Genomic DNA, 20,613 nt, shown 5'->3' with positions numbered 1-20,613 from the left:
CGTCTCTGTACTAATGATCCGCGATCCAAAACTGTATGACTCAAATCGAATAAACTTTTTAGCATATTATGAGGTGTTAAAAGCAATCCCATTCAAAACCGGTGGTTTGTTAGTATTTATGTCCTCTCTCATTAACCTAGCTCTTTTATCTGAAATTCGAGCTTTGAATTCCCGAATGCTGATATGACAACATTTTATGATTATGACTATGACACCCTGTGCGAACGCCAATAACTAATAGACAATCAGAAGCTCGCTTCCATAGTGCTGGCTGGATGCGTGTGTATGCACCCGGTGAGCAGGGATGGATAGTGGGGGGGAGGTTGGGGGGGACTGTGACAGGGTATGTGTGCCGTCCCTGGTAGACGCTAGCAGATTGGAGTGTTCGTTAAGTGGCATAGCTCTGCAGCCTAAAATAGAGCTAAATGCGATGCACGGCGCTATGACTGTCTGAATCACTCGCTGTCGCCACAAGCAGGATACAGAACTGCAGTGTCTGTTTCCGTGATTCCCGCTCGTGTGTCTGTACGGCACGTGTTTGCCCCTCGGTAATGGTACGAGTAATTTTAGTATGCCTGTTGCCGAGTATGGACTGTCCCTTCTCGCTGCGTGAGCTATGTGCACGCTTCGCTGGCCCTCCCTCGGCTCGCCGCGCGCGGCAAAACGCAACCCAGAACGTCGCTGCCCCTCGGTTGTTTGCCTGCAGCTTCCGTTCGTCCCACTTTCCTCTAGCTTGTTCATTCCACCTTCCTCCAGCTTGTTCACTCCACCTTCCTCCATCTTCTGTTCATTCCACTTTCCTCGTAACATGCGATGCAACCGTTTGCTCTCGTTTCATTGCCCGAAGACGCCTTCGGTTTCCTCGTCACTCTCATATTCCTCTCCTGTGATAGAAAAGAAAGGCTCGTAGCCTCCATTCGTTCCACTGGCGCCTGAGATGCCCCGTGACACGGTCGACATTCCAGCCAGCCCTGAGGACGACGGCGAAGTGAAATTGTCGTCGTCGCCGCCGGGGCCTTGAATTTGGCTTGAAAAAAGGTTGCTTTTCGCGAAGATAGCTCGACCCTCTGCCTTCTTGACCTGTGTCTCTCCCCCGGCATCCCTTCTACTCGCGTTCGCGAAGTCGTTCACCAGCAGGCCAAAGCGATCTAGCCGGCTTTTGTGAGGGAAGAAGCTGCTCTTGGTTTCTTCCGAATCGTCGCCGCCTTCTTTACCAGCTGCCTCAGGACCGTGGAACTGGTCCAGGTGATCCGTTTCACCATCATGACGCGGCGCCAGCTCTATGTCCCTCGCGATGCATCGCGACGCCAGGCACGTATATGCGGAGATGACGCAGGGCGAGATGATGCAGAAAGCGCCGACTGCACCGAGCAACACATACGCACGGATACAGCAAATGCGCCGCAATGCCAAAAAAGCGAAAGAACTCGCGGCACGAAGGAACACCCAACAGTGTTCGAGGTCGACTCCAGAGACCGAACCCAGCAACATAAGCAATGTTCGCTCAAACGAAACGACAAGAACAGGACGATACAAAATGGCAGCGCAAACCTCGCTGCGGAAAGCAACAAGAAGAATGCACACTCAAGGCAAAAACAGTGGAACCAGCTGCACTGTCGACTCCGATGCAGTGGAGAGCAGTTTGGGCTACACGCAGTCCACACAAGCCGAGAGCCCCGAACTTACGTGCTGCAATAACGCCCGCAATGTATATCTGCGCGCTTAGAGTGTCGTCTTCCTCCTCCGTTGTGTCTCTCGCGGCATCGACGAAAGCTGCAAAGTGAACAATATTGCCCTCTTCTTCAGGCGTGCGTTCTGCCCCTGAGGCTCCAACAGCGAAGGCATCCCACGGGCGCTTCACTCCGCTCTGGGCCTCTGTCTTGCCTGCAGCATGCTGCCTGCTGTTGCCGTCCATCGGGGGACTCTCTTCCATCGTGGGCGCACTGCCGTGCGGCGCGACCGCCCCGACCCGAGCGCCGCCGCCGGCGGCCTTCCACTGGCGCCAACTGGGCTGCGACGAGGTTCCGCAAACGAAGCGAGACGCGAAGGCAGCTGAAGAGAACGGCTCCCCGGCTTCATCCCCCCCGAAGGCCGCCGCGCCTCTCGGTGGGCCCTCACGCTCCGCGTCGTTTACAGTCCCGCTGGAAGAGGAAACTGCGTCGCCAGGGACGGGGGGCACGAGCCCCAGGGCGCAGGTGAGCACCCGTCCGAGCGCCGGATCTACGCTGTCCACCGGAGGAAGGAAAAAGGTGTTAGACGGGAAAGCCGGCATCGCGGACCGGGGCGCGTGCAGGGAGGAGGGTAGATTCTGCACTGTAGCCAGGGTGACCATCGTCCCTACACAGAACAGAGAAGAGAACCCAGCGAGACTTTCCACATGCGACCTGTGGACGCAGTTTCAACCTGCGCGGGCAACACAGACTGCAGCCCGAAAAACGATGGAAAAACAGGCCCAAACTGGCAAGCCCCAACACGCACACCCACACAGCAGGGCACGCCTCTGGTCACGACAGAACGCACAGGAAAAGAAAGGTTGACTCCTTGTGACACCCAGCAAGAGAGTTCCCCCAGTGCTCGCCCACACACTGGTGTGAGGCGACGTGCGGCCTACCCGGTCCGCATCTGCAGTTGTTCAGGGAAAGGAACTCCGCGGTGCTCTCAGGCAGCTCCCAGCTGCCGATCGTGTTGTCGCGCGGAGGCCATGGAGCGACTGTCTGTCTCTCTTTGTCGCCGGTTGAACCCGCCACGCCGAGGAGACGCCCGATCCACGTGTGGCTCTTCTTTGCCGACAGACGCGGGTGCGCGGGGTCTGTGGCGAGCCCCGTCGAAGAGGGATAGAGCGTCAAGGGAGGGCAACAGTCCTCGTGGAACTAGAGACAAAAGAAACGACACGCACACGCACACCGCTAAGACTGTCCGAGGTCAAGCCGACACGGGCGGGAAGCGGAAACCAGCCTCCGGCTGGCGATACGCCGGGCTCAGGGAGTCTCCCGCAACGCCTTACATCTCGCTCAGCCGCGGGCACAGTCACAGGCAGGTGTGATCGAGTCTCAGAGTCATGGCAAACAGGGAGGAGCCGCAGCAGTAACAGCAGACGAGAGGAATAGAGGAAAGGCACACGAAGAAGACAGAGAAGGCGCGATGGCGGTACGGGAGGAGATCCAGAGACGAACCCGGCTCTAGGGAACGCCATTGTGCGTCATTTCTTTCCTCTTCTTCCTGCTCTTTCAAGACTTGGAAAAGGCAATGGACTTGACTTGCCCTGACAGGCAAGGACAGCCAACCACCAGAGAGCTCTCTATAGCGGGTCTCCGCGAGCCGAAAAAGAACGTCCCTTCCCGAATAGCGGAACTGAGACGAGAACCAGACACGCGTGGGAGACGGCCTGAAGCTGCGCGGCCACCAAACGAATGCGCGTCGCCGCTGTGGCTATCCTACGGCGCATTTCACACTCCGCTCTGACCTTACCCGCAGGTGGAGCGGCGTGGCGGGGGCGACGCCCATGGACGTTTCGCAGAGTTCGGCTTGAATCATGACGCGGCCGCTTGCTCCCGGCCGTCTCGGGTCTGATTCTTCGTCGGCTTCTGTGTCTTCCTTTCCGCGCCGTTCTCCAATGTCATCCTCAATCGCAAAGGTCAGCTGCAGGTGGCCTATCAAGTCTTCTAGGACCGAATCATCTTCCACGTCTCGTCGGGCGTCGCGCTTCGCTTCTGCGGGTCTCTGCTCATCCGAGAGCTTCCCGGTCTCCCCTCCGTCCACGGCGGCCGGCAGTTCTTCGCGCTTCGTCTCTCTCTGGGCCTTCGCAGCCTCCGCCAGCGCCGCCCGGGCTTGGCGGAAGAGGCAGGCGAGCCGTGCCACGAACGGCGGGGAAGACGCCGCAGGCCGGCCGCTGCGCTCGACGGGCAGCGGCGCCAAGTGTTCGTGAATGGCATACAAGGCCGACGGCGTGTGGAGCGACGCGCCGATGACGGCCCACGCCGACCTCGCGCGCGCAAGCGACGCGAGAGAGGTGACGGCATCCTCGCCAGATGCGGGCGCCACAGCTTCTTTGGTCTCCGCTGCCTTGCGCTCTCCTCCGACTTTCGCGGCTCCATCGCCCGCCCCGCGCTCGGCAGCCGCCGCAGCGGGCACCCATTGCACGAAGAGCGCGCGGCCCAAGAGCGCGGTGATGGGCAGGTGGGCGCGCCCGCGCAAGTGAGAGGCGTCCATGACCGCGAACTCGGCGACAGTCGGCGCGTTCTGCTTGCGCGTTGCCGCGAGGTTTTTGAGCCACGCCGACTTGAAGCGCGGGAGACCTCCGCCGAAGGGGCTCCGCCCGTCGCGCTCCTGCTTCTGCCGCACAAAGTTCGCCACGCGCGTCTCCTGCTGCACTCGCTCAGCCGCGGCCAGCGCCCCCGAACCCGTTGGGACCTCGCCTACAAGCACCGCCGAGAGCAACGCGTCTTCCGCCGCCTTGGAGCCGAACAGCGTCCGCGAAGCCCCGGACGCAGAGTCAGAAAACGCGAACGCGGAGGGGAAGAGAAGCTGCATCAAGTTGCGCTGCAGAAGGTCGCCGTCCCTGAAGACCGCGAAGAGGAACCGCCCCGTGGGCAGGCTGCTAATAGGGAGCTTAACAGACAGAAACGACGACGCGACAGACGATGTAGCCGCAGCACCAAACGACCAGAAACAGCCGCCTAAGAGAAAGGAACAACCCCTGAACAGTGAGGTGAAGCCACGGCGCTGAAAGCAGACACGCGCGCCACAGAAACGGACGAAAAACGAGTGGTAGCATCCGGCGAATGAAAGAAAAAATCACTCTACCGAGCCTCTTGTCATCGAAGCCGTTTCGACTTCGCATCTATACCCTTGCCCTTCCCCCCCTACCGCCCTGTCGTCAAATGTCCGTGGTCGCGTTGCGCCCTGCTTTCTCACGACAGCCCAGAAACACGGAGATGACCAATCCCTACTGAAGCGCCGATCTCACGCAGAGCAGAGCATCGTCTCCGATACTGCACTTACGTTGAGTGAGAGGCTGATGTCGGTACGCACGATGGCGAGGGGAGGGTTTGCGGCTCTCGGGTATTTGAGAACGCCTGTGAACGGATGCAAGCGGAACCGCTCCTCATTGAAATCCCCCCGAAGTTGACGAACATCTCAAGAGTCGAAGCAAAGGCGGACGACGGCTCAGAGTCCGGCGCGCTGGGACTGCCTGCGACGTCGGGACGCTGCTGCGAAGGCGCGGCTTGAGCCGAAGCGTAAAATGCACTCAGAGGCAAACGCAGACGCGCAAACCCCTCGATGTTGTCACCACGAACGATGAAAGGATACCCCGGGGTAGCCACAGCCGGATAGAGAGCAGGCATCGAGGCCGGGAAGAGCCTGAAGAAGGAAACGAAAGAAAAAAATCCGAAACTCTGCGTCGACGAAAGAATGAACACATTGCAAGCGCTAGGCAACGAAACACACGGCATTAGGCGGCGTTCCACGAGTGGAAAAGCCTGCGAGATGTGCCGCGATGAATGTCGCTAGATATGCATGTTGCGCAACATAACTTGCAATCCCGCTAGCAGTGAACGCCTTGCAGGTGAATAAGGTGGCTGGCAGGGACCTGAGTTTCCTCAAAGGTAGGTATGTTGAAGAATACGAAGACCCTAAACCGGTTTGGAGTAGAAGGTATGCTCTGCCTTACGAATAACGTCGAAACACGTACCACGGGCACGAGAAGCTGCTGGTTCTGTCTGAACAGTGCCTTCGAAACGCGACCCAGAACACAGATTAAGCGCCTACCAAGTCTGGTGACCGACGATGACGCCCGGTCCCTCTGAAGACCGCGCGACGTATTTCTGAGAAGAGCACACATCGAACCTGCGCTTTTACGGTTTAGGAACGCTGGTGATCTGAGGCGCGAAACGCTGGACAGCAGCGCGCCGATTTAGGAATTAGGGTAAGCAGAGAGTGCGTGAACGAATCGCCGGAGAACTCAGCAGCTAAACAGCCATGTGAGCTGAAAAAGTATTCTGCCGTAGGGGCCCTGTGCAACCCACCCCGAGACGCCTCCCCCCCGCCCACCCCTCCCTGGCTGAGAGAGGGCGCGCTAAGTGACGTCGAGAGCTCCGTCCCCTAGGCGCGCAGCCATGCAAAATGCACTTCCTATTGAGAATGCACCGGCGACTCAAGCACCCATTCGCAAAAGCGACTGTAGATCGTCATTGAGCTCCTCCCGACGGCGTCTAGCCTCCGATGCTCGCCGGAAGTCTCTCCTGCGCGTCCCGCCAAAACTTCCGCTCGCCACGAACGCTCAAATAGTCTATGTCAAGCCGTCTGCGCACAGGATCGAAACGGCGGAGGCTCCCAGACGGGGCCTATGCCCAAGGCTCATCGTACGTCTTCCAAGCGAAGCCTAGCCAGGTGACTTTGCGGCGGCAGTCTCGGCTCGGCGTGCTTCTGGTGCTTCCAGTCCTGTAGCCGCAGCGAAGCAAACACGCCAGAATACGCATTCACACGAGTCGTGCAAACCCGGACGGAAGCATCCTGCAGGGCTCTGCATGTCGCTCCGCAAGGCGCTGCCGCGCACACTCGATAGACGCAGCTGCAGCAGCAGCCCGCGTCAAGGGACCCGTGCAGAAAAACTCCCTCACACAGGCCACATGAACCGTCCGCGGCACACGGCTGCGAAAGAAGCCGACGCAGGCAGGCTCGGCGGGCGACCCGCGAGCCTGGACGGGGCCACAGCTCCGCGCATACGCCGGCGTCGCAGCCACAGAGCCGGGAGTAGAGGGGACTGTCGACGGTGGCGCGCTCACCTGATCAAACGTCGCGAAAAGCACGCCGCAGTAGTCTCCGTCCTGAACCGAGCAGAGGACGCAGACGACAGGCAGGCTACCTCTGGAACTCGGAGCCACGTCAGTGAGTACGCAGCACGCGCCTACGCCGTGAGCAGAGAGGAGAGAGTCCGCCCCATCGCAGGCCGACGAGACGCTTCCGTCCGCGCTGTCTCCGCCGGGTCGCCAGCTGCTTCGCAGCTTGACGATGCATGCGACACGGTACTACCAGGGTTCAGTCGGATTCGTTTGCGTGTCACCGCGCAGCGGCCGCCGCAGGCTGCGCTGCGTTCACGCGCCAAACGGCGTGCCAGTTGTTGTTTCCAGGGTGCGCGGCGAAAGCTCACCACTGCCTCTGGAGGGATCTTGTACTGGAGCTCGACGCGATTCCGCTTCTGCTCGGGCGTGCCTTGGTTCAGCTCGATGTCTTTGTTCCCGCCGCCGCCCCACCACTCCACGCCGGCCGGCGGGCGATCGTCGTCCTCGTCGAGGCTGCCGACGCGCTCCCAAGGGCCCAGCTGGCGACAGGCCACCGGCCGATTCTTCCCAGTCTCACGCACCAGCAGGTCCGCCTCGTGCCACGCGCGCCGCAGCGCAGCCGCGCGGGTCGCGACCCCCGGCGCGGGCGCGAGCGAAAGGAGGTCTCGGCAGTGGCCGCGGCGGATCTCGAGCTGCACGGAGGTGAGCGTGTTGCAGCCCACCGGGTAGAAGCCAAAGATCGAGACGGCGCCTGCACGCAGCCACGCAACACGCGGCTCGACGTCAAAGGATCGAGAGAGAAAGACGCGGAGAGAGAGAGACAAGAGAGAGAGAAAGAGAGACAGAGGCGAGCAGAGGTCGCCGGCAGCGAAGGACGCAGAGCAGGCGCGGAGACGAAGGGGACGGGAGTGCACACCGGAGCCAAAGGTAGTAAAGGCGGAGGACGCAACGGTGAAGACGACGACAGACATACCCCTGCAAACACGTGACAAGCAGGCCCGCTAGGGCGAGGCGCGACGACGAAGGACGGGGAGCGCATGCGAAGGTAAAGATGAGTAGGACCTCAGGAAGCGGAAGAATGAGTAAAGCGTCTACAAACGTCCCAGAAACGAAAAGCGAATCAATGGCGAGACTCTACCTGGCGGCTGATACAGCGGCGGTGTGGAGGTGAACACGAGATCAGGCTGTGCCTTTTCAATGAACTTCAAAGCCAGGCGGACATTGCGAATCATCAGGTAATCGCCTTTGTCGCTACGTCGCACGCGTTCGCCTTTCTCTACTGCCCTTCGGAACTCAACGGGGTCTTCCTTTTCGTCTTCGCTCTCCCCAGGCAAGAGAAGATCTGGTCGGTCCACGGGTCGGGGGCCTGAAAAGCAGCGCGGCGTCCCACACAGACGCCGAGTGCGGGAATTCAGATGGAGAAAAAAACTGACGCACAGCAAAAACAAATGTAGAAGGGAAGAGCCACGCGTGCACCAGAGAGCCGAGAGACACGCGGCGGGCGCGCAGAGCAGAATAGATTACGATTTGCGACGCGCGTGTGGAGCACGTAGACTGAGGCGGCGGAACAGGGCAACAGCCGCTGCCGAGAAGGGTGAGAAGACGCCCGCTATATGCGACGGCCGACCCGTAGGGGCTCCCAAGAACGCTGCCGCGTTACATGAAGCGTACGTTTCTGAGAGCTGGAACAGTACATTCTGGTTAGGGAGGGGAACGAGGAGAACGTCTGCTTAGGATTTAGGGTTGCACATCAACTCTAGACACCGCCAACACCACTGCAGCCGTATAGTATATAGAGGCGGGGTACTCCCCTGTGGCGCAGGAGTCCCACGAGACTAAGACCCGTACCACAATGCGGAGGAAAATGGGAGTGGCGGTTGGTGCGCGTGACGCGGAGGTGATCGGCGCTATAGGCGCCAGATCAGAATAGCTTACCCATCGAGACGTGAGACGGATTCTTGTCGTCGTGCATTTCCACCAAAAAGAGAGCCGAGCGCACATCGCTGTGACCGTAGACGCTCCTCGCGGACGGATAGGAGTAGACTGGAGGTGCGTTTGGATCACCTTCCGTCCGCTTTTGCTCGGAGAGCTGTGCGCCTTCGCCTTCTCCCCATTCGGCGTCGCGACGGCTCGTTTCCTCGTCGCCTGTCTCCACGGCGCCGCGCAGAGAGCTCCCCAGCCGCGCCCCGGAGCCAGGAGGGGGATCTCGGGCCGCCCCCGACTCTTTGTTGGGTGCGCTCGCCGTCGGCCGCCGCTCCGCGTCGGCTCCTTGCCCCCGTTCCCCGCCCTCGCCGTCGGAGGCCGCTCTGTCGCGCCCGTCGCCGCCCCGCGGTGCGACGAGGTACTTCTCAGCTGCGGCAGCGAGGGAGACGTCTGAAACCTGGAAGGGCGAAAAGAGCGAGGCCGGGTTGGAGCCCGCCGCAGGGGCCTGCGCCGCCGGGAGCTCGTAGGCTTCCGGCGCACAGACCGAGATCGGGTCTGGCGAGGCCTCGAACGAGGCGCCGTATGCCCAGTCCTCCATGCCCCCATTCACGGGGTAGACGAGATCTGAAATCGCGCCGATCGGGTAGTAGAAGTCCGATTTCTCTGCGTCCCGACCCCCTGCGCGCTGCAGAAACAGGTTACCACGCGAAAAAGCCGCGATGTGCAGCCACACAGAGACGCAAAACCGCGACGTTGACGCCCCGCAAAGCCGACGCCAGCAGGGGACGATCGCATATAGCAGACCGCCGAAGCGTTTACAAGTCTATGACACGACCAGGCAGGGCGAAGCAGACAAAAAGATTCCGTAAACATGGCTGACGCAAAATTTAAACTTCCAAGAAAGGCTTACCTGCAGAACACGGGCGAGCGACTTGAAGGCTGCGTCGTCTGGAGATGGGCGACTCTCCCACGAGTCGCGGCTCAGCTGCACACACGAGAAATCGGGCACGCCAAAACGTCAAAAATGACCTTTGACTGAATCTCTACTTGGACTCCTCCTGTGTCCACTGTAGCCCTAGAGGGCCGCACGACAAGTGTGCTACCCGCGTAGATCCTACACACAAAGATCGTTCAGCAGCTGACGCTACCCACGCCCCCCTAACGACTCGATTCCTCCTCCAGTCGCGCTAACGAACGCGCTGACGAAGCCCCAACCGCCGCCGTGGGCACCGCAGACACGAACGTGAGCGCTCGAAATCACCACAACCGTGCTTGCGATGCCCACACACAGAAACACGTGAAGCAGAGACTTTACGGGTCAAGGAGGCGCATCGGGCCGAAAGCGTCCACACGCCGAGTGGAGCAGAGAAACACGCGCATCCTAGCAGAGACAGCGTGAACGCATCGCCCCAGCCTTCTGCGAGGCCGCGCAGAAGACGACGGAGCCCTGCGCAAAGGCTACCTCGCTCGGGCGCTCGGCTTCCCCCTCCCCCCTCCACTCCTGCAAGGGAAAGACCGAAGTCGAGCTCCCTGCGCGCGTCAGTAGGGGACGGCGAAGCTCCGCCTCTGCTGCTGCGCCGCAATGCCAACAGAAAAACTCGACCACCGCGAAAAAACGTGAGGCAGACGCGCGCAGACCAGCGCCAGGTGCTCGCCGTGGGGGAAGGCCATTCCCCCACGTACCTGCTGGGCGTGGTTGTAGGACCCCCACGGATAAGACACCGCGCGCATGCCCCCGTGCCAAGTGATGCCGCCGATGATTAAATAGGACCTGAAAATTTCGTTGATGGCCCTGTGAAGCGAACAGCAGACCGCGTGAAACACACCGTTGTTATGCTGTTCTGGTATGCACATTTACGAGCCTCCGAGTGTCTCACGCAGCCAGGCGCTGCCGCAGCCTGAGCTCCAGACGGCGGCGTACGGCCTAGCGCAGGAATGCAGGGCTGCAGGCGGCCGCGTGCATGCAAACACAAAAGCATGAGGTCGCTGCACTCGCGTGCACCACCCATTCCGCACATACACAGATTCATCCGCCGCACTACAAATAAGCGCAGATATGCATTTTCATAGATATATAAATGGACATATGTATATGATAGTAGGTGCGAACGCTTCCACGTAGACGAGCTGCTGCGGCAAGGCATACGCTGCGCGGGCGAGAAATGCGCGAACGCGATCAGCGACCGCGAGCGTCTCAGGCGTACGCATACGAGGAGCTCTAAAAATAGGATATGAAAGCACGCGCGTATCGAGTCCCTAAACTACAAGCAGTTGGGCGATAGCCGATCGGTGCTCACCTTCCTGCGACTGACTGAAAGCACTGGTTGGCTTGGCGCTGATATGGAAAGTCGCGGTTCACGTCGATGCCTGCTTCCTCGCGAAAGCTCCACGCGAAGCCGACTGCGTTGGGGAAGGGCATCACGAGGACTCGGCGGTGCCGGACAAGGTACGTGATCTGCGAAAAAAACGCAGCGAAACTCAGTGAGTCTCAAAACACGCGAAGGGCAGAAGCGAGCGGAGTACGCGAAAAAAAGAAGTGACCAGACCGGAGCTCGGTCAGGCGGCTGTCAAAAGCGAAAAAGGCGTGACTCAACACGACGCAAGGCGCAGACAGGCGCAGAGTGAGGCCGTCACATGCTCAGGAGAGACGCGCACCGCGGACTGAGAAGAAACAAACGAAACCTCCTTCAAGACGCACGCCTCGCCAACACGACACGTCGAGGCTACCCCCTCGCGACGCGCTCCTTCTGCAGCTCGCCTCTCCGCTGGAGTGACGTCCGCAGGCCCGTCAAAGCCCTAGCAGGGCCCCAGCCACCTCAGAGCCCTCACACGCACGGCTGCAAAACTTTTTTTTCCAACTCACTTCGTCATCGACGCCGTATCGCTCACACAAATACCGCACGAGTTCCACAGCCGCGGTGGGTCCTGCGCGCTCGTCGCCGTGGACGGCGCCGCTGAAGAGGAGGAAGACAAGACGTGCAGCTCAGGCTGAATGGAGCGCCGGAGTGCGGATTCGTTTCACCGCCCAAGGCAAGGCACTGGGGGGGGTTGGGTTGGATACCCTGGGATCTGTGCTTCCACTGACAAGAATCATAAAGCAAGTCACCAGGCAGGCGAGGAGACCTCCGGGCTGCCGAGCGAGTCTCCACAGGCGCAGTCTCGGTCGAGGCTGCGAGGGCCACAGCACTGCCACTTGGCCAGGCTGCGCAGGGTGGGCGACGGAGTGAAACGAACGAACAAATCGGGCTGCGAAACGCCCAACACAACACAACGCACCCCTCGAGGGGGGGAGAGAGGACGGAGGGAAATGAAGCGACGAACCTGAAGAAGAGTGTCGGCGTGGCCGCAGAGAGCGAGGCGGCGTCGCCCACCTCCACGAGCGGCAGCTGGCAGACACCCGTCTTGCCGCACGTGAATCTGAAGGGAAGCGGCACCGCAGCGGAGTGAGAGGCTGAACTCAGATCTTGGAGACGCGGAAACTGCACCTCCCAGCCAACCAGAAACCCACCCGTGGCGCCTGACGAACCGCGCACCAACAGCGCCTCACGGCAGGCCACACCCTCCAGCTACCCACCCGCGATACACACTCATCTCTGCGCGTTGGCGGACGAACGAAAAGAGAGACGGACACAGCTAGACCTGTATGCATTACAGTGAATTGGAGATCCACCCAGAACGCATGCGGAGGCCCCCAGCGAGGAGGAGACGATGGAGAGGGATACGCAGGCTGACCACACAAGTCGCCGCCAAGCTGCGGCGGTAGGAGAGCTGTGAGCGATTCGCTTCCTGACGGCCTCCTTACCGGCGCATAAAAATGGAGAGTCCCGTCGTGACACCCCAGTCCGAGACGCGCACGCGAGAGGGGCAGCGCGCCTGGATTTCTGCGAGTTGCTCCAGAATCTCGTCGTAGTTGTACGGGGGCACGCATGTGCGTTTCTCGCTCACGGGAGCAGAGGGAAGCGAGGCTCCAGGGGACGCGCGCGGCGGCGGGTCGGCGCGCGCAAAGAGCAGAGGAGAGACGAAGAGTGGAGACGAAGCCCCGAGGAGCCACGACGCCTTGGCGGCGCTGGCAGGCGAAGGAAGGCCTCCAGATGCAGACGGAGCTGACGACAAGAGGCAGACGAAGGCGACCACGAAAGTAAAGAGTGCAGAGAAAGCCGGAAGCCAAGGAGTGGGCTTCAGGGTTCTCCCCCTGCTGCGGAGCCGCCAAGTCGAGGGAGGCATTCTAGAGATCGGCTTTTCCAGAAAACTGCTGCCCTGCGGACTTTGCGCCTCCTCATTCTGTAGGCATCTTCGCCGCAGATGATGAGCACGTGCCTGAAAGACGCGCGTCCGCGGCGATGCGAGGGCGCGCCACTGGATGGAACTGGGCTCCTTCGGTGGGTCGGCCCCGCAAAAGGCTACACTTGACGAAGGCGCAGCCAGATGCGAGTGCTCTGCTCCACCGAAAAGAGTCGGACGCGCATTTCCGCGCGATTTGCCGTCGCCGCATGCGAAACGTCGTGCCGGAGAGGAGCGTGACGACGCGGGGCGCGCGGAAGGCACCGGAGAGGCGCAGTCCAGGCTAGAGGCAGAAGGCCGCGCTCGCGACGCAGGCGAAGAAGAGGGGCGAGCGCCAGGCACCAGGGAGGCGCGAAAGAGATCAGACGGCAGCCGCGAGGGGGGAGCGGCAGCGGCGGGGCGAGGCACCACGCGTCCTGCGATGCGGCCCAAGGCAGACGACGCTTGGATCTGTGCGAAACTGGGAAGGAAACAAACGCGCCGTCCCGCACCGGCGGCGGAGGGCGCAGGAGTCTCCGGAGAGTGCCTCCAGCCTGTCGGTGCCCCTCTGCGGTCGCCGACGTTGTCCACCTCGACGAACGATTCGCGCGGAAGTCGCTTCGAAGGGTTTTGCATCTTCCAGAAGGTAGTAGGGAAAGGATGAAGAGATTCAGGAGAAGGCGCGGCAATGGAGGCGTGTGCCCGAAGACGAGCGAGGGACGAGTCGCTGCGCGGTTGAGCGCGCCCCTACGACTCCGACTCCGAGCCCAGCCCGGGTCCGCGCCTCAGTTTTCCTCTCAAAGAGGGCAGGAGACCGACATGTGCCCAGCAACCGCCGTGCAAAAACCTGCAGAGCAGTCGCATTCGTCAACAAAACAAACGCCCACGTGTCTGCTGCGCTCCCCGCTCCCGTCGGTTGCCGCCGCTCCAACCTTCTCTGCTAGCCGGTGCTTTTTTCGTTGGCAGTCTGCTTGCGATAAGCCAGAATCGGAGAGTGAGGGTGACAGAGAGAGGGCGTGTAGGGCAGAGACTTGCGTGTTTCGAAGAAGCTACAGGAAGCAGAGCGAATTGACGAGAGAAAGGGCTGGAGGGAAACGTGCCCCTGCGGGATAGCCGACTGCAGCACAGGGCGCAGGGAGAGGGAAATGCGAGAGTTCGAAACCTGGAATACTGAGAATCAAGTGAAGGACGCGCGCCGCCGCTGGTCCGCGCTCAAGAGGCTGCAGGAGGCAACAGCGACGCGCGAGTTCTCGAACGGCGCAAGCGACCCCGTACACCAGGCGAATCGCACCGGGCGGGGTTTCACAAAGTTTCGAAAGACTTTTGATGCACAGTAACCCCTCCCAAGAGGAAATGAAACCTCCTTTGCTCGAACCGAAGCACTTTCTAAGACAGAAACCGCGCGGTTTCTGCTCGCGCTCACGGCCGAACGCATGGAAGAGCCGCAGCTGCGGTCTGTTTCACGGGGGCAGGTGAGAGTCCACAAAGACCGAAAGGGACAAACCGATAGTTCCTGTTTACAAATAATGGGAAGCGTTCTCCTATGCGACGTTGTAACTTCGAAGCATGCTTGAAAACTGTCAACGGAGCCTTCGCGTTCCGGAACTGTCGACAAGGCGTCGACGCGCTGTATAAGAAACAGAACAGCCAGCGCGATGAAAAGGCAGACAGCATACAGAGAGGCAGGACCTCGGCTCGTTCGCAACAGCGAGCGAAAGAGGCAGAATACGCAAACCAGTAACGGAGATGTATACCTCCTGACAATCGTGCCAGGGCAACAACATGTGAGTTTGCGCATGCTACAGCAGCTACCGTCTCCAGCATGGTTCTGTCCAGGGTACGATCGAATCCTCGCGGGTGTTTGAAGAAGTCTCGAGTCATCCGTCTTCATGACCGTATAAACAAGCGGATGCGGAAGTGAACGAGTACGAGCCGAGCCGAAGGCAAAAAGAAATGTGAACAGCTTACTCAGTTCGGCGGCGCGTGTGCCTTCCTTTTGAGGCCGCTAACGAAAGGGCAGCCGAGCCGCACCGTCGCACCTTGCCACAGAAGTCCGCAGCTGGCAACAGAGAGAGAGCGCGGCGCAAACGCGGGAGTCGAAAATGAATTGAGGGAAGATAGATGGAAACTGGAAGGAATCACGCATGTATTCTTCCAGTTGCTTGCATAAACTGCGCAGGGTGACCGCAAAAGTCTTTTTTTCTACTCGCGCCCTCGTCGGCGACGCCTGCCGACACGCAGAGCGTCTTCTTCTGGGTGTGCTGCCCTACACTGCAAATGGATAGTCGTCCACTTCATGGAGAAAAGTTGCGCGCATCGTGGTGGAGCTGATGAAGAAATCCAGGTCGCTACGGGTCCCGCTTCGCTTTCTCACTGTGCTTGCCAGTTGCACTTCCGGTTTAGTCGGATACATAATGGATCAAGCGTGTGTCTTTGGAGCGTACAAGTTTCCTGTCTCGAAATGGACGTCTGACTCGGCTCCCGGCAGCGCGGTCGTTCCTGCCAGCCACCGCCCTCCAGCTTCTTCCTTCTCGCGGGCCGTTCCCTGGTGCTGGCTCTCCGCATGGATCTGATACTTTTTAATTCTGTCAGGACTGGAAACAACACGCGGCCTGAGACGACGAGTTCGTCCACGATCTGCATGCTGGTGTCGTCGAGACAGGCCGCCGGCTGCGAACAACCTGCCACGGGCGCTGTCTACAGGGTGCTTGGCAAGAGCCGCCCCAAGGCCGCGTCAGCGGTTACGACATCATCCGAGTCTTTCTGTGTGTTCCATCCGCCCGTTGGAAAACACTCGCAGAGCGCAGCGCTGAGATTTGCCTCGAGGTCGTTACCTCCCCTGTTTTTGCGTCGTTGTCTCGTCGCGTCCTGCCGCGCGTAGTGTCCTCCTCTGTCAGTCTGCACATAGCGGCCAGTCTGCCGCACAACTCGACACGCCGACGCAGAGGAAAGTCGACATGGAAGACGCCGCCGAGGCCGCCGGACGCGCGGTCAGCCGGCGCGCTGGCGAGGAGGAAGCGGCCGCAGCGGCGTTCACAGTTGAAGATCAGCAGACAGACGAACTCGGAGCGAGCCAGTGCGTCCGACGCGGAACCCCCGCCTCGGAAGGCAGACACCCGCAGGCCTATCCAGAGGAGGCACAAACGGAGGAGGAGAGTGCGCGTGGCGCACGCGTGGAAGGCGAGATAGACAGAGAGGTAGACATGGCACTGGACGCTGCGGCGTCCGTCGTCCCTATAGCCGAGTGGGCTGCGAGGCAGCGTGCAGACCCGAGGCAAGCGGCGGACGACAGCGTGTGTCTCAATTTCCAAGGCTCCGCTGCTAGTTCGTCCATTCCTCGTGATTCGTCTCCATCTCGTCCTCCGCCACCATCCTCGGCAGCGTCGCCTCCCACTGCGAGCGCTTCTCTCGATGTTCCTTCCGGCTGCTCGCGGTCGAGTTTCGTCTGCGACGCTTCTCAAGCGTCTCTCCTCTCGTTCGCCTCGCCCGCTCTGAAGCGGCAGGACGGCGGCGGGACTCCAGGGGTCTTCACTCCGCAGAAGGAGAGCGAGGCGTCGGCGCAGTGTTACCGCGGCGCGCAGGCCGACGCGGCGTCGCCTCCTGAGGACGAGGTTGGCGCCGCCTCGCGGGTCGCTTCAGGAGAAGCTGAAGGCGCGTCGGAGACAACTGCAGAGGCGCGGGAATGCGCCGGGAAGGAGGACGGAGAAGAGACGAGGGCGGCCCAGAAGAACGACCTCTTCCTGGGTATGTGGCCTTCGTTCTCGCTGGCGGGCACCCTCGAGGCGCCTTCTCTTCCCCAGCAGGCGGCGGCCTGCAAGCGATTCACCGAGCAGAAACAAGCAGAGGGTAGGATCTCGAGTCGCGGCTTCGTGTCTCGTCCAGCGGCGAGTACAGGGGAAAGGGTGACGGCTCGCGATCTCGGAAGAAGGGTGCAAGTGCCGGGCGGAGCGAGGCAGCGGGCAGGGGCGAGGTCGGGCTCGAGTGACGCGCGCATGTGGGGGGCGGGGGGGGAGGAGTTGAGGCCCTCTGCGTTCGACAGAGTCCCTAGTAGGATGTGTGCTCCTGTGTGAGGTTCGTGCCGCAGTGTGTCTCCATGGAACTGCGAAGTTCGTCAACTCTCTTTCGCGCTGAGGAGTGAACGGTGTGTGCGAGTCAGCATCCTGCCCTCGCCCCGACGTCGCCCACCTCGCCTGCGGCGCGTGCGAGTCGACTCTCTGCTCTGTGCCTGCAGAATTCCTGGCGACGCTGAGTGCAGAGGAAAAAAATCTTCTTCAGCGGCGGTACTCCCGTGTCGCGAGGCAGCTCGCGCGGCTCCCTGCCCTCCGGTCGATGCCCCAAGAGAAGGTCCGACAGCGTCTCTACGCCCTGCGGCACCAGGCGATTTGCTTTGACGTTCTCTCAAGTCTGCAAACTCGCGTGCCCACTCGCCGATTTCACTTTCTGTGCAGCGCTGCAGTCCAAATATCAAAAATTGTTGCTATGTAAAGCCATACAGCAGCGTGTGCGCCTTTTTCCCAGCTCTGCACGTCACAGCGGATCGCTCTTGAGACAGTGTGTGGATGTGTGTATGTTGCTGCGCTGAATATGTTGCCTGTGTGCGGAGAAAGCGGGTCGCCGCCTGTGTCCACGTCAAGATGCAGATTTAGCTACCCAACTTTACATGTACAACGGTGCCGATCCACTGCATGCATTTTTTGCGCAGGGCGCCAGAGATGGAAATTTGCTCTCAAACACATATTCAAACATATGAAAGGGGGGTCGGGCATCTGTTCTCGCCGACCAAGCTCCGCGGCTCGTGCGGGTCGTCTCTGATCTTTGCAGTTTCGCTCGTTTGCCCTGAAGGACGAGAAGGCAAGGGAGGACTACGTGGAGCTTTGGAAGGAACAGGAAAAGCAGCTGAGGGCTCTGCAGCCTCACGATATCGTCTTCGCAAACTTGCACGCGCGCCTGAAGGTACGGGCGTTCACAGAAAATCGGTATCCGCGCCAGGTGCTCCAATAGGAGGCTGCAGTCTGGCCATGTCCCTGGCGCGACTACGTCTCACAGAGCGAGTTTGCTTGCGTGAGGGCACGTGTGTGCAGCTGTGTTTCTGGCGCTTCGTTATGGTGATGCGTGAACCTGGGAGAAACACCGAGTGCAGTTTCGAGTGTCTGTATGCAAGGAGTTGCGCACACCACAACACCTCGCAGCCTCGTCGGCGGCCAGGGCGAACGAAGGCAGTCCCCAGAGAGATTCGGATGAGATTGCGGAGTGAGGTGTCGGGTCGCGCTCGGCGCGGAACGACGTGTCAGATTGAGGTTGGGAGCGCTGCATGTGTTTGATTATCTGCATCTGCAGGAGCTCTACCCCGAACGGAGCGATGTGGCCTTGTACGACATGTGCCGGAGAGTCTGTGCGCATGCAAAGAAGGAAGGCCGCAAAGACGTGCTGGGCGTAAGTGCCGCAGGGCGCAGCCGCTCCTTCTTGGGGTCGTTTTGTGCAGCGCCTGTCGTCGTCCGCTCTAAACGCTCAACGCCTCCCCTATACCTGTTTGGAAAGAGGGTGCGAGACACGTCGGGACGAGCGCAAAGGGTTTGATTTCTGCTTGGCCGCAGGGGAAGAATCCCTGCAGCGCTCTCGAGAACGAAAGGCAGGCAGGGCTGTCCTCACTGGACCGGAGGCCTGGGGGGGAGGGGGGGTACGGGAGGGCCGGTGGAGGGCGACTTGGAGACGAGCGCAGGAGGTCTCGTGGGACGAGAGATGAGCTGCGGGATTTGCAGCTGATTCGAATTTTTCACGCGCGTCCTTGCTCTGTCATTTGGTTGATCCGGAGGTCTCCTCGGTAGCTGTCGATGCACACGCCTCGCGGCCTCTCCACTCGCGGCGGTTGCCAAAGGATTCGTGCAGGGAGCACAGGACGCACAGGACGAGTCCGTGTGCCGCCTCCAGCAAGACGTGCTTCTGGAAGACGAGATGTGTGTGGTCATAGCTGTTGTTGATTATGCGGCCCTTGTGCTTTGCTCTTGTTTACAGCCACTGAGAGGGGCGCTGTCTCACGCTCGGTTCGCTCTGGGTAAGCCTCATCTTAGCCTTAGGTCAGCCAAAGCGCCAGGCGTAGAGATGCACCACATCGCACTGGCTAGAATTGGTCTCAGCGTATAAGAATGCCTGGTTTTCGCTCGATCGCCCTTCACTACAGAAAAGAGTCTGTGTCGCGTAGCCTGCGTCTTGAGGGGCGGGACTGCCCGCTGCTCGAGCAACTGGCGGGTTGCAGACCTCCCTCTGTGCCCTGCGGGTGCAATGCGATAGAGTCGCGTTTCGAACTGCCTCCCTAGTGAAACTCTGAGCTTATGGGGCACCCGTCTATCTTCCATACATATATATATATATATATGGATATATGTATATGTATATGCCTGCGCATACATTCGGCGGGTGGGCCGGTATATCTATTGGTCTGCGCGTGCCCGAAAAGCGCTGCACCTTCATGCAAGGACTTGCGCGGAGTTTTTCGAGAGCATTTGGGTCCACGCCTCTACCCAGGAGTTTGAACGGCCGTCCTCGCTTCGTACCTCCGCCCATGCCTACGCGAAAATGTGGCTGATGTGCATCTGTTTGCAGCTCGAGAGCACAGAAAAGCCCGCTCTTTCGAGACGGGCGACGCGGGAGACGCGCGTCGAAACGACAGTGAGTAGAAAACTCGAGTTGAGAATGGACAGCATCTTGTGATACCGGGCAGTCGGGCGGGGAATCCTGTGGTTGCTCGTATCGCAGCTCTGTCGGTTTGGAGCTCCCCCGCGGAGAACGTAGTCGTGTCGGCAGCGCTGGGCACCGTAAAACAGGCGTTGCTTCCGCACCCTACTCCTGTCTGGGGTGGATGGTGATATTCCGGTGGCGGTAGACACAGTGATCTGTGTTTTATCGTGCAAAGCCACTCGGAAGCTGAGCACATGTTCGATTTGGGATCGTTGGGCGCCTCGTCATGAATGTCACTCGCTGTTATGGGAAATCCTTGTCCATGATACACAACTGCAGCTAGTTTTTGCTTGCCTGAATTGCCATTTACCTGCCATTTTCGCTCGGGAAAGATCTGCTTCAGCCGCAGCCGGGCTCTTGTCTTTCGTTTGTTTCTGACTGCGCCACCTGGTGCGGACACGCATGTGCGTTTCAGTATCCCTGTATATACATACACATGTATCCATTTAGAGTATTATGAACTTTACTGTTGCGTGGGCACGCTGGTTTATATATTTGCCAGAATATTTCAAGCCATATATTTGTATAGGTCGGCACACCATCGCAAGAATGCGCCACTGTCCTCCTACACGTACAGACGAATATGCACCCATGCGCATATGAACGAACGGTGTCCGCACAGGGGATGGCCTACACTCGACAGTTTTCGCAAGACGACTGGGAAACGAGTTGTGGCTCTCGTGCTGCCCGGACGCTTCACAGTGGCGGCGGAATGCTCGGCGGACTGAGCGTTAGATAAGGGCTAGAAGTACATAGTAGTGACGCTTCGGATGTGTCGACTTCAAGCCAGCTATCGCGCTCCAGCAAGGCGTCTAAGGCTCAGGAGATTGTTTGAATCTGTCCTATGGGCAGTACGACTCTGTTGGCGTGGGCAGCGGCGACGAGGAACATGTCTGTTTTGCTTCACTAAAAC

The 20,613-nt window shown here is 60.0% G+C and overlaps 2 protein-coding genes across 2 annotated transcripts; one reads left to right on the top strand and one right to left on the bottom strand.

Annotated features, from left to right (window-relative positions):
• Positions 1–834: 834 nt before the first annotated feature.
• Positions 835–13,601, bottom strand: BESB_030750 (uncharacterized protein; the record flags this gene model as incomplete). Its single annotated transcript, XM_029361743.1, has 17 exons — positions 835–1,361; positions 1,687–2,337; positions 2,612–2,870; positions 3,469–4,558; positions 5,002–5,361; positions 5,770–5,825; positions 6,367–6,441; positions 6,786–6,827; positions 7,151–7,533; positions 7,921–8,148; positions 8,718–9,390; positions 9,616–9,690; positions 10,389–10,497; positions 11,003–11,160; positions 11,569–11,659; positions 12,027–12,122; positions 12,508–13,601. The coding sequence occupies 17 exons, from the start codon at positions 13,599–13,601 to the stop codon at positions 835–837; spliced, it is 5,967 nt and encodes a 1,988-aa protein (XP_029215210.1).
• Positions 13,602–15,922: 2,321 nt separating this feature from the next.
• BESB_030740 (uncharacterized protein) lies at positions 15,923–19,639 on the top strand (the record flags this gene model as incomplete). Its single annotated transcript, XM_029361742.1, has 6 exons — positions 15,923–16,811; positions 17,197–17,309; positions 17,787–17,918; positions 18,303–18,398; positions 18,978–19,017; positions 19,566–19,639. 6 exons carry the CDS (start codon positions 15,923–15,925, stop codon positions 19,637–19,639), a joined length of 1,344 nt encoding a protein of 447 aa, XP_029215209.1.
• Positions 19,640–20,613: the final 974 nt, after the last annotated feature.

This window comes from Besnoitia besnoiti, chromosome XIII (genome assembly GCF_002563875.1).
Source record: "Besnoitia besnoiti strain Bb-Ger1 chromosome XIII, whole genome shotgun sequence".
NCBI classification, from domain to species: Eukaryota; Apicomplexa; class Conoidasida; order Eucoccidiorida; family Sarcocystidae; genus Besnoitia; species Besnoitia besnoiti.
This window is presented reverse-complemented; position numbering and strand designations above follow the sequence as displayed.